The sequence below is a fragment of the Pelmatolapia mariae genome, linkage group LG3_W, assembly GCF_036321145.2.
Source record: "Pelmatolapia mariae isolate MD_Pm_ZW linkage group LG3_W, Pm_UMD_F_2, whole genome shotgun sequence".
Taxonomy (NCBI): Eukaryota; Metazoa; Chordata; class Actinopteri; order Cichliformes; family Cichlidae; genus Pelmatolapia; species Pelmatolapia mariae.
In genome coordinates, this window is record NC_086229.1 from 29,592,210 (window position 1) to 29,605,392 (window position 13,183).

Sequence of the window (13,183 nt, forward strand, 5' to 3'; positions counted from 1 at the left end):
AATACAAATGCTCCAGTGAACACAATAGGAGTTTAGCTGAGGAAACAGGTTTGATGCATCGTTATCATAAACCACCCTGTTGGAAAGTCTGATGGAAATTGTTTTCCCTATAACTTTTTTACAACTTCACTTAAGTTGACCACGTGCCTTCAGCAGGATGACCAGTGGGATAAAGGAGAACAGCTGGTACACTGGAGTGACCCAATGAGGCTGGGTTTGTGTTTCCTCCTAGAATCAAACTGAGTCTCTTTTACTGGAAAGGAAATGTGTGCTGACTCTCAGAGCACAAGCTCTGGTCAGAGTTATAATCTGACACATAAAGACTTTTAGAGTTGATGTTTAATGACTTTAATGAGTTCAAGGGTCATCATGTGACTGTTAGTGCAGCTCAGTTATCACACTTCCTTGAGACAGCGCCTGGAATTGAAGAGCTAACACACTTAAAAACTTTGAAGTGTGTGAGTTACATGCTTATCCTCTCTGGTCAGTCTCATAGCTGGATGAATAAGTTCACTTTCTCTTATTTCCACCATCCAAAGGTAAACCTAATCTTAAGTCATTTTAGTGTGAATGGGTGTTGCTATTAAACAGCTCTCATAATAGTTGAGCTAGTAGAAATATATTGTGTTATTTTGTTGAGTCTTATTATGTTCAGGTGGAATCTCTAAAATTGTTTTTGAACATTACAAAAACCAAATGAGGAGTTGTCAAATAATTAAACCATTACAGATGTTCTCTTTTTGGTCTCTTTAGTGGTTTAGTTTGTGAATTAATTCTTTTTTGTCTTATTGCTCATCTAATTCTGCAGCACTTCCTCAGATGTTTCTTTGGGCTTCAGAGTTCTTGGATTTAAAAATTCTACTTTGCTTCCACTGCAGTTAGACTCCTGTTTATGTCACATTTTAGTAACGTTTTTACAAGATGTAAACCTCTGTACCTGTGGAGGTACCGGAGACCTTTTATGATCCAGCCTGCTCAGTACTTTGACGTGGAGGTGGTGACCCTACAACTGTTTTACACGTGCGTGAGTTTGGGGTGTCAATATTTTCATCAAAACATAAGTATGGGCTGATACTGGCTTTGTAAAAAGACGACAAATAGCAATACTGGCCTGTGTTTAGCTGGGTTTTGTGTCTGTGTGAATTTGCATGATTGCATTTGTGCTTTCAAGATTAACAATTTAAAACGCCTAATAAAATGAAAACTACTTTGTTTCCCCAGAACATGAGGATGAATAAATAACAGCAAAAACTGTTAGCTGAAACAGCCCAGGTTTTCAGTCCATCTTCAACAGGTAAATTCAGTGTGATTTGATCACATGACTCTTGTGACAATGGATTCTTTCTTGTTCCTGCTTTAAGTGGTTGTTTAAAAACAAAAAAAATCCAGCTGATTCAATTTCAACACATCTTCCCTGGCAGTGAACTTTTTGTTTTTAGTGAAGCATGTTTTGAACCCGTTTCCTGAGGAGGATCCAGGAACAGATTCATTATTTTGGGATTTACAGCTTATAAAAGATCATAAACATTTTACAGTAAGAGGTCTTTGCACAGTCTTTCAGTGTGTTAATCATCATCATTCATGTGATACTGAATAAGGATGTTTGCTGAAGAAAGTCTAATTTTAATTGAAATATTTAATCTGCAAAGAAACTTCAGTCTCACGTTTCTCATTCTTTCAGTCCTTCAGTCTCAGCGTTCAATGTTCAGAGATCAATAATCTTTTTACTAAACCATAAAATAATTCAACTTTGTGCTAATAACATAATCAAAAAGCACAGAGAGCAATTACATTAAACATAACACAATAAGAGCACCATGATCATGACCTTTGTGCTGCAGGAGGTCAGCTGATTCTCATTATTCGTTACGAGGGAAATAAGCCCCATTATGCTGTGTTTTGGTTTACAGTACTGTCCTGTAGTTTTACCTGCCTGTCTTTGTGTTGGTTTAATGTGGTTACATTTTCTATTATTTAGCCATAAAAGAAAATTCATTAATTCAGGTATTTAACTTTACATGGCATGACAAAGTCACCTTTGTGTCCTGTGGGTGGGGTAGTTCAACTTTGCTTCTCATGTTTCACTGTGAAGATTCCTCAGAAGGGGAATGAGCAGCGTATCGTGGAGGTGAAGGTAAAACGACGGTGTGACTGAATGTGGAGCTGAATTCACCTGGTGAGTCATTTCTCTTCATCAGTCTCTAAACTGTTAAAAACATACTTGCTGTTATTTCATTTGATGAGATTCAAGAAAACATTCGTTCATTGAGGGAATTGCAAAAAAAAGATTCAGGGTGCAATGATATTAAAATTGTCTTTCTCGTACAAAGAGAATTTTCTTTATCTATTCTAATAAAGATGGCATTAGTAACACTCTTGTTGTGTTGACTGAGTGTGTTGCTGTATCTGTGTGAAGGTGTGGGCTCTGCTATGGATCAGTGTGAGGACAGAGAGGAGGGAGTCCCTCCCTCTAAAACCGCTCTGTGTGGGGAACATGAGAGCCAGACCAAAGCTCAGAGGTGAGATGACCATCTTTAACTGTCCATGACTCTTCTCCATGTCACAGCTCAGCACTCACACTAAGCAGCCTAATTACAGCAGCACCATATTTGACAGGTGCTCTTTACAGTGGAATGCCGTGTTAACTTCAGGCCAGATTAAAAATAAAATGTTGCAGAAATATTTTCCTTCTTTTTTGTGGAGTGTCTTTTGACTGATGTTGTGTTTTCTATATATCCATTTTCTATATACAGACACGAATTCTTCAGAAAACTAACAATCAGCTTCTTATTTGTTCCCAAATGCTGTATGTAAATAACATATGAGTCCAACAACAAGCCCCAAATCCTGCAGAGAGCAACTTGAGGCTATTAAACACATAGAAAAGAAAGGCCGAGAAGATTCTTTAAGCTCTGGCTTCTTCCTTCACGTATTTAACAGTTCAAGTTGTTATGGTGACATCTTTGGTAATCTTTATATTAAACACTTCAAAGGCCTATATTTCTTGTTTTGAAGGGGGAGAGGGGAATTGCAGGTCAGCTGACAGTTCCATATTAGTAAGCTACCTTCACACAAAATTTAAAAAAGAGTGCAGTTTATATTTAAGCTACATTAATGCAGCATTTCCAAAAAAAAAAAAAAAAAATAAAAATAAAAATGTGTCTTTGAAGGCTTTCAGTCATCCAGGTATTCGTAGCCTTAGTAGGACTTTTTTTAGGGCTTAAATCTGGGACTCTCCACCGTTTGCCTCTAGAACTGAAGAAGCTTCTCGGATGAGAGGTGAAACGTCTTCAAGCAACTTAAAGAAGTCCAAACGCTTTTTTCTTTCTAACCTTCTTAGACCGGGGCGATCGTGGCTCAAGAGATGGTAGTTTGTCTTGTAATCAGAAAGTCGCTGGTTCGAGCCCCGGCTCGGACAGTTGTAACGGAGCGAAGGTGATTTTTAGCACAAATGTTATTAAAGAGAGGGAAACCCTCCTCAAAACGGACGGAGCAGTGGAGCAGCCAAGGGGAAGCACACGAATTAAAAACTGTAAGGTTAACATATAAGTTATTATATTTAAACAGTTAAAAATATAAAATGAATTAAAGCAGCCCTGGCCAGGGGGCAACACAATAAGAATCAATAAAACACAACATTAAAAGTCCAGTGGCGTCCGCCACGGTATAAAAGTCACTAAGAATTTAAAGAAAGGCAGCGGCAGTCACTACTCTTTTAGGCAGCAATCATTCATTAAAGGGGACAAGTCAAAAGACTTAACCTGGATGGGAAGAGCTCTTAACTCTGCCCGCCGCTTCTTTGTAACAGCCAATCGGCACCGGCCCGCCTCGCCGCCTCTAATTCCCCGCAGACACGTAATGTGGCCTCTTGTTGCTGCAGCAGTCGGACCGCTCGCTCCACGTCGCTGGCGTTGTATCTTCCTGCCTCGGTCTCTCAAGCCTCCCCGAGCCTCTTATGTGTCACTGAGCACTCTGTAAATCACCGCCCACCAACCTACACTAGCCAGTCTGCGGGTTTGCAGCAGCCGCCGCCTGACCCCATTCACTGCGCCATCTCTGTCGCGCTCTCAGGCCTCTTCTCTATCGTCTGCCAGGCCCTCTTATTCACCTCTGTGCCCTCCCAGGTGTACCTGATTTGTGATTAGAAGTGGGCGGAGTCTCTCCGGGACAAGTTAATATATTCAATAAAACATGCAATATAAATAAAACACTTCACAAAAATGTCAAAGGAGCTTGGAAAGAAAAGCGTCTGGACTTCTTTAAGTTTCTTGAAGACGTTTCACCTCTCATTCGAGAAGCTTCTTCAGTTCTAAGGTCAAATGGCCGAGAGTCCCAGATTTAAACCCAGTGGGAGTTTCCCCACAAAGAGGGACAAAGGACCCCCTGGTGATCCTCTAATCACATGAGCCAAGGTGTGAAAGCGGGTGTGGGACCTAATCAGCCAGGGTTTCGGGTGAGCTCATTGTGAAACCTGGCCCCACCCTATCATGTGATTTCCTGAGGTCAGATGGCCCAGGATGTGAGTGGGCATTAAGGCGTCTGGGGAGGGAACTCAAAACTGGATTATAGATGGCCGACAGTTGGTGTCATAAACCACTGCCTCTGTTCAAAGATGGTCGCTCACAGTGTACATAGATGGCCTCTTTGGTGAATGATGTTATTTTCTTTATTATTTTAACAGCTTTGAAGCTTAAGAAGCTACAAATGATGTTTGAACAAAAGTATGCAGAGCAGTCAAAGTCTGTGAAGAGGTAAGGTTTTCAAATAGTTACAGCTTTAGTGTCATTATGACTTTATTTAGTGAACACAACACTGGGAAAAACATTCTTGAGGTTTATTAACCTCAGTGTCAATATAGGAGGTATGTCTGTCGTTTTTATTAACATTAAGAACATTTTAATTATTACATTGAAGTGAATAATTTAATTACCCAACAAAAAGCAAAAATTACGACTAAAAAAATAAACAAGAATTTGAAATTCTAACCAACAGAAGGACAGATTCACGACATAGGCAAAATATTTATTTCAATATAAAAGAAAAGATTTTTGATAAAACAAAATAAAGCTCAGAAAGTTATTTTTTGCCTTCCAACATTTATATTAGAAATAGTTTTGATCCGGAACTTTAATACATTTATTATGACTCTATTTAGTTTAGTCTTGTAGAGAGTATCCATTGATTATACTAAAATATCCCAAAGAAGTCTCACTATATGGTTTTTGTCCTTTTCATATGTCAAAAACTTTGAATTCAACAGTGTTAATTATTCAATTATTGGGCAGTTCTATCAGGAATCATCAGAGACCAGGATCGTCTGACACAAACTGTTTATCCATCAAGAGTGACCGATCCCTAAATGAACCCATTTATTTTAATGTTGAACATTTAAAGGCAGATCAAAGGTAAGATAAAAGTACTCAATGAAATCAATTTCTTAAAAATGGCACTGTTGTGCATGTGGATGTTACCCTTACTAAAAAACTGATAAAATGAGCAAAGTTGAGTTTAAATGAGGTGAGATGATGCTGTTAGTAATGATCATGTTCCATGCTGTTAGGATCCAGCAGCAGAGACCAGACTCTGTTGGACTGAGCTCTGTTCCCATGGAGAGTGATGAGTCAATGTATGAACCTACTTACGCTGGACACCATTTAAAAGCAGATTGGTAAGATTATAAGACTCAGGCAAATGCATTCATTTACCAAATGAATACACTTACTGTTACTGTACAATTGCATTACAACAGTCTCACTGACAATACACCTCACAACAATCCCTAGGATTACAGCTTCACGTTTTTAATTTAAAGTGTAACTTTAAGAGAATGAATATTGTGAGTCCAATGGTGCTGTTTTCTTCTAGGTCTGTTAATTATTCTCACTTATTTACATCAGACCATTTTGCTAAGGCAGACTGTAGCACCTTTTTTTGTATCTACTCTTTGGTCTAAAATCCTAATATGAAAGTTTGGCTACATCAAAATGAATAATGTTAATACTGGAAAGTAAAATTCTACTAAGATTTTGAGCTTTGTTTAACTCATAATTTTGGTTTTATCTTGTCATAGAAAATGTTACGGAGATAGGTTTCAAATGAAACACTCTTTTGTTTCTACAAGGATTTATCCACAGGCAGAGAACTCTCCCAAAGCCAGCTTTACAACTTTGAAGAGTGACCACTCTGTGCATCAACCTACTTATTGTGGACACGACCCAGCTTATCACAGGTAAACATTTAAAGGGGTTATAATATTGTACTATTGAGAAGTTATATGGCAAGATGCCGGAAATGGCTCTGAACCCTCGTCGATAATATAATGACAATTAAACTTTGAAACAACTCTTACTACTATACCACTCAACCCTGGTGAGGATCTAACCAAACTGGAAAGATTTTAAATAAATCTGGGACAAAAATGGCACCCAGTCAAAAAGAACGAAGTGTGCAGTTGCTCCTGTCAACTGTTGCTTTCGGAGAAGCTAAGCCCGCTAGTCTTGATAGCCAAGAAGGTTGGAAAATAGATGAAAAGTGGCCTGTTTGCTGAGATTGCGAAGATCAGGGTGATACTGTACGGTGTTGCAGCTGATGTCACGCTGATTAAATCCAACACAACAGAACTCCAGAACTCTGAAGCTGCAATCCAAACGAGTCTGACAAAGGCTGAAAGTTGTATCTCCGACTTGGCTAAAGATAACGGCAAACTATTTAAAAAAGTAGACCTGGATTGATAATCACGTAAACAATGTCATGGTGCCAACTACCCCTGGCAGAGGGTTGTTGGCACCATGCCCCTCCCCTGTTTTAAATGCACCTTAAACAGCATGCATCAACGCCACATATCAGTGGGTGGAGTAAGGTTTGGGGTCTTCACAACCATGTTCTCTGTTAATCGTCTGGGGCGGGAGCTGGGAGGAGGAGCTGGCCATCTGGGACTGTCCAGGGGCAGTCTGCTCATCTCCACCCAAGAGTAAAGTGAACCATCTCCTGGGTCTGGGGGCAGATTGCCCCTTCAAGGGTGCTGGTGCCTGGACCCAGTGTTGTGAGAAACCATCCTGCTCTAACAATATTCCTACCCGTATTATAATTTGCTGGTGACTTGTGACTAAACCTAACCCTACCATCCAACCATAACCATAACCGTAAGAACCATAACCTGGGTGAGAGAAAAAGAAGTTAATTTGGATTTTTGTTGTGTGCATGCGCTGCGTCTGCGCCGAAACATTGGGTAGGATCTTTTTTTAGGTAAGATGGATTCCCAGAACACCGGGAGTATAGAGTTCATTGGGGAGTGTGAGCATGTGTACTCCCACCCTCATGCACACATATTCAAATAATCATGCATCATCAAACATGGAAGCACATAGAAATGTACATGTTTGTGTCTGTGTGTGTGCCTGTTTGTCTATATCTATGTGTCAGCTCTTAAACTCCTCCTCTCAAAATTACCATTCAATGCTAAGATTTTAGAAAAGGTTGTGGCTAAGCAGCTTAAGCTGTTCAAGATAAATTCCAATCTGGCTTTCGTAGAGCTCACTCTACTGAAACTTCAGCTGAGACTGAAGAAGTCACTTGGATGAGTGACAAAATGTTTCTCCCACTGAAAACGCTACGTCCAGATGAACAGAATCAACCTTTTGGTATTTACTTAACTGGACGATTGATGATTTTTTTAATGCCTCACGGAGTTTTGTTTTTTGTTGAAATGTGTATTTCTTTAAATGTTTAAAAATAGTTTTAAAAAACTAACAAAAAAAACTTACTATTGAACTAATGATTTATAAAGAAATGATCATTACGAGAATTCATGACAACAGAATTACTTCTCTGTACATCTTTCATTTGCAGAATTAACCAGGACACATCAGATCAATCTGAGCACAAAAATCACCTGGACTCCGTGTTTATGGTGTGTAAAAAGAAACACACAACTGCTACACTAAATCAAGAATCATACAGTAAACAGTCATAGCACTAAAAGTGTGGCACAGTGGTAGATTCATAGTTCAGTGGTAGTGGTAGTTCATGTTCAACATAAAGTTTATATCTCTCTATTCCAGCTCCTTGAGAAAAAAATTGTCACATTTATGAAAAATGAGCTAAAGGAGTTCCAGAGGTTTCTGAATCAGAGGCTGGATGATGATGAGACAGTGATGTATGAGGATAAAGAGAAGAGAAGCAGCAGGGAGGCATTTCTGAAGATCACACTTCACTTTCTGAGGAGAATGAATGAGGAGGAGCTGGCTCACCGTCTTCAAAGCAGTAAGACTTTTTGTTTTATTGTGTAGCCATAAAGTCTGTCTATATTTACAATAAGATTTTATAAATGAAAGAAAAAAAAAACTCAAATTCTTTCCCTCACAAATATTTGGATATCAAGATTGCTATCACATGGGAATGAAGCAGACAGGTGTCTGTTTGGGTTTATTAAATTAAATATTTACATTGTAAATATACACATATAAATATATGCATACATCATTGCTCTTCATGCAGGAACTCATGCTGAAGTTGGCAAACGTAAACTAAAATCCAAGTTAAAGAAGAAGTTCCAGTGTGTGTTTGAGGGGATCGCTAAAGCAGGAAACCCAACCCTTCTGAATCAGATCTACACAGAGCTCTACATCACAGAGGGAGGGACTGCAGAGGTCAATGATGAACATGAGGTCAGACAGATTGAAACAGCAAATAGGAAACCACACAGACCAGAAACACCAATCAGACAAGAAGACATCTTTAAAGCCTCATCTGGAAGAGATGAACCAATCAGAACAGTGCTGACAAAGGGAGTGGCTGGCATTGGGAAAACAGTCTTAACACAGAAATACACCCTGGACTGGGCTGAAGACAAAGCCAACCAGGACATCCAGTTCATATTTCCATTCACTTTCAGAGAGCTGAATGTGCTGAAAGAGGAAAAGTTCAGCTTGGTGGAACTTGTTCATCACTTCTTTACTGAAACCAAAGAAGCAGGAATCTGCAGCTTTGAAGACTTCCAGGTTGTGTTCATCTTTGATGGTCTGGATGAGTGTCGGCTTCCTCTGGACTTCCACAAAACTACAATCCTAACTGACCCTAGAAAGTCCACCTCAGTGGATGTGCTGCTGATAAACCTCATCACAGGGAGACTGCTTCCCTCTGCTCGCGTCTGGATAACCACACGACCTGCAGCAGCCAATCAACTCCCTTCTGACTGTGTTGGCATGGTGACAGAGGCCAGAGGGTTCACTGACCCACAGAAGGAGGAGTACTTCAGGAAGAGATTCAGAGATGAGGAGCAGGCCAGCAGGATCATCTCCCACATCAAGACTTCACGAAGCCTCCACATCATGTGCCACATCCCAGTCTTCTGCTGGATCACTGCTACAGTTCTGGAGGATGTGCTGAAAACCAGAGAGAGAGGACAGCTGCCCAAGACCCTGACTGAGATGTACATCCACTTCCTGGTAGTTCAAACCAAAATGGCAATTGTCAAATATGATGGAAAACGTGAAAGAGATCCAATCTGGATTAAGAAAAGCAGGATGATGATTGAGTCTCTTGGAAAATTGGCTTTTGATCAGCTGCAGAAAGGAAACCTGATCTTTTATGAATCAGACCTGACAGAGTGTGGCATCGATATCAGAGCAGCCTCAGTGTACTCAGGAGTGTTCACACAGATCTTTAAAGAGGAGAGAGGACTGTACCAGGACAAGGTGTACTGCTTCATCCATCTGAGTGTTCAGGAGTTTCTGGCTGCTCTTCATGTCCATCTGACCTTCATCAACTCTGGACTGAATCTGCTGGAAGAACAACAAGCAAATTTAAACAATATCAGTGTATTTAAAGACATACCTAAGCTGAAACATCTTTACCAGAGTGCTGTGATTAAGGCCTTGGAGAGTCCAAATGGACACCTGGACTTGTTTCTCCGGTTCCTCCTGGGTCTTTCACTGCAGGCCAATCAGACTCTCCTACAAGGCCTTCTGACACAGACAGGAAGTAACCCATCAACCAGACATAAAACTGTTGAATTTATCACCAAGAAGATCGGAGGAAATCTGTCTACAGAGAAAAGCATCAATCTGTTCCACTGTCTGATTGAACTGAATGATCGTTCTTTAATGAAGGACATCCAAAACTCTTTGGTTTTAGGACGTCTCTCCACAGATAAACTGTCTCCTGCTCAGTGGTCAGCTCTGGTCTTCATCTTACTGTCATCAGAAAAAGATCTGGATGTGTTTGACCTGAAGAAATACTCTGCATCAGAGGAGGCTCTTCTGAAGCTGCTTCCAGTGGTCAAAGCCACAAACAAAGCTCTGTGAGTCAATGCATAATTTTATATTTAGAAAATAACTCCTTCATTTACTAGTAAATGGATAATGAAAGTAATGGATTGTCTTGCAGGCTGTGTGATTGTAATTTGACAGAGAACAGTTGTGAAGCTCTGTCCTCAGTTCTCAGCTCTCAGTCATCTAGGCTGAGAGAACTGGATCTGAGTAACAACAACCTAAAGGACTCTGGGGTGAAGCTGTTGGCTGCTGGAGTAAAGAGTCCACACTGCAGGCTGGAATCTCTCAGGTCAGATTTTTCAAAAAAAAAAAAAAAAGAAAAAAAAAAGAAAAAAGGAACTATTAGTGCAGCTTAACGTTTTTTGACACCAGAGCCTCTTTTGAGGTCACTAGCGCGAGTTTGACGTGACAATCTTTTCTTCACCAAGACGCTGCATTATGTTTGCTGCAAATTTGTAGCGTACATATTAATGCTGTATGAATTTCCAGAATTTCAAAGGTTTTCTACTGGAGTCTTCTGACTGGAGCCCACTGAAGTCATTGTTCATTGTTATTGCAACATGAGATTAGATGGTGTGCTTTGTTGCATGGGGTGTTGTTATTCTACTATAAATACCAGTTAGAAGATGGACAGTAGCCATAAATTGAAGGCCAATTGCATGCCAGTTGTAGCCTCAGTTTGAATTTTCTTTTGCTGACAGTAGAAATGTTTGAGTGGAATAGTCAAAGGAGTTTGCAAAGAAAAGTGTCTGGACTTCTTTAAGTTGCTTGAAGACGAAGTGAAGAAGCTTCTTGGATGAGAGGTGAAACGTCTTCAAGCAACTTAAAGAAGTCCAGATGCTTTTCTTTGCAAACTCCTTTGACTACGATGACCTGGATGACTGAGAACCTTCACAGACATTTTGAGTGGAATAGTTTCTGAAATCATGGCCTATTTAAAGGCCTCACATAGGTGTATTAAAAATGTCTGTCTCTTCTTGTTGTAATTAATGGTTATTTGAATGCCTGCTGTTGTTGCCAGCTTAAATGACTGGTAACTAGCCAGCCTGTTGTGACCTCTCTGTGCTCTGTTGTCTGATAAACTAAATGTTTGTCTGAACAACAGCTAAACCCCTTTACTGTATCGAACAACTTTGTGCATGTGTGTGTGTGTGTGTGTGCGTGCGCAGGCTATCAGGTTGTCTAATCACAGAGGAAGGTTGTGCTTCTCTAGCATCAGCACTGAGCTCAAACCCCTCCTATTTGAGAGAGCTTGACCTGCGTAATAACAGCCTGCAGGACTCAGGAGTGAATTTGCTGCTTGCAGGATTGGAGGATCCATATTGGAGGCTTGATATTCTCAGGTATATCCCCCTCTATTTTACCATTAACCAGAAAATCCCTTGAAATTGTAATCATGATCATAAAATTATTATAAAAATTATAATGCATAAAAACAACGGGGCCAGATAAGTCTGTTTCATTCATAATAAATAAACATTTGTGTTTCATCCTGTAGGGTGGACAGTGGTGGAGAGTGGAAGGTAACTCTTGGTCTAAGGAAATGTAAGTGACAGATGCTATATCGCCAGTATTTTCTCAAAGTTTTTGAATTAGATCTTCTGGGTATTCTGGAAAATAAATGATAGTCAGAATTTTTGACTTGTGCAACTGATTTTATTTACTGTCAAGAAAACAGAAGTTTAATAGAATAAGGTTTAATTAATAGGTTTGACAGTGGATCTGATCTATAATTAAGGTATCAATTAACATCTTCCTATGTTTTCGGGAAACCTTTAATTAGCTACTCTGCTCATAGATCAATGTATGCTAAAGTCACCAGTAACACAAAACAATAAACAGTTTCTTCATTTTCTTCTCTTTCCTCCACCAGTTGCTTGTGAGCTAACATTGGACCTGAACACCACACACAAAAATCTAAAACTGTTTAACAACAACAGGAGGATGAAAGTACTGAAGCAGCAGCAGCAGCCTTATCCTGATCACCCAGAAAGATTTGATATGTTTTGCCAAGTGCTGTGTAAAAATGGCCTGGCTGGTCGTTGTTACTGGGAAGTTGAGTGGGAAGGAAATGTTAACATAGCAGTGACTCACAGAGGGATCCCAAGGAAAGGCTACAGCAGGGCTTCCAGGTTTGGAGGGAATGATCAGTCCTGGAGTTTGACCTGCTCTGACGACGGTTACTCTGTCTGGCACAATGATAAAGAAACATCCATCTCCTCCTCCTCTATCTCTAACAGAGTAGCTGTGTATGTGGACTGTCCTGCTGGGACTCTGTCCTTCTACAGAGTCTCTTCCGACACTCTGATCCACCTCCACACCTTCTCCATCACATTTACTCAACTTCTCTATCCTGGGTTTACAGTCTGGGATGGTTCAGTCACTCTTTGTTCAGTGACAGAATCAGACTGCTGACTGAAAATCTAAGTTTTTAAAATCAGGCTCACCAATAAACATCCCAGTTTGACACCAAGATTAATCAGTGTTAGTTTCAAAATGTGACTCCAGGGGGCCCAGAGTCAATAGAGGGACAGCACATATACCACTGGGCCTGAACACAATGACCTTGCCTTCAGTCTTACTTTTATTAAAATTTAAAAAAGGGCATTTTTCATCAAAGACCATTCTGCTGGCTAATTTACTATCACTTGATGATGCTGTTCTATGAAACAATGGCACACGAGCCATGTGCAATTCCAAACAAAACTACTTATCATACCAGGCTGTTAATAATGGTGATGAACAGATGTTTTGAGAAATCCACAGACAGGAAAGAAAAATATTGAGACTGTTAAAGACAGCAAGCTGTGATCAGTAATAAGTGTGCTTCAACAAAAGTCTCCCTCTAGTAACATTTCTGTTGTTCACAACAAATCAATGTGTAAAGTAAAACATGTGTTTAATGTAATATC

General features: G+C 39.9%; 1 protein-coding gene across 1 annotated transcript; it reads left to right on the forward strand.

Moving 5' to 3' along the window:
• Positions 1–2,430: 2,430 nt before the first annotated feature.
• On the forward strand, positions 2,431–12,686 carry LOC134621775 (protein NLRC3-like). The gene is made up of 10 exons (XM_063467969.1): positions 2,431–2,519; positions 5,561–5,668; positions 6,824–6,970; positions 7,849–7,909; positions 8,061–8,262; positions 8,497–10,300; positions 10,387–10,560; positions 11,441–11,614; positions 11,770–11,816; positions 12,145–12,686. The coding sequence occupies exons 1-10, from the start codon at positions 2,431–2,433 to the stop codon at positions 12,684–12,686; spliced, it is 3,348 nt and encodes a 1,115-aa protein (XP_063324039.1).
• Positions 12,687–13,183: the final 497 nt, after the last annotated feature.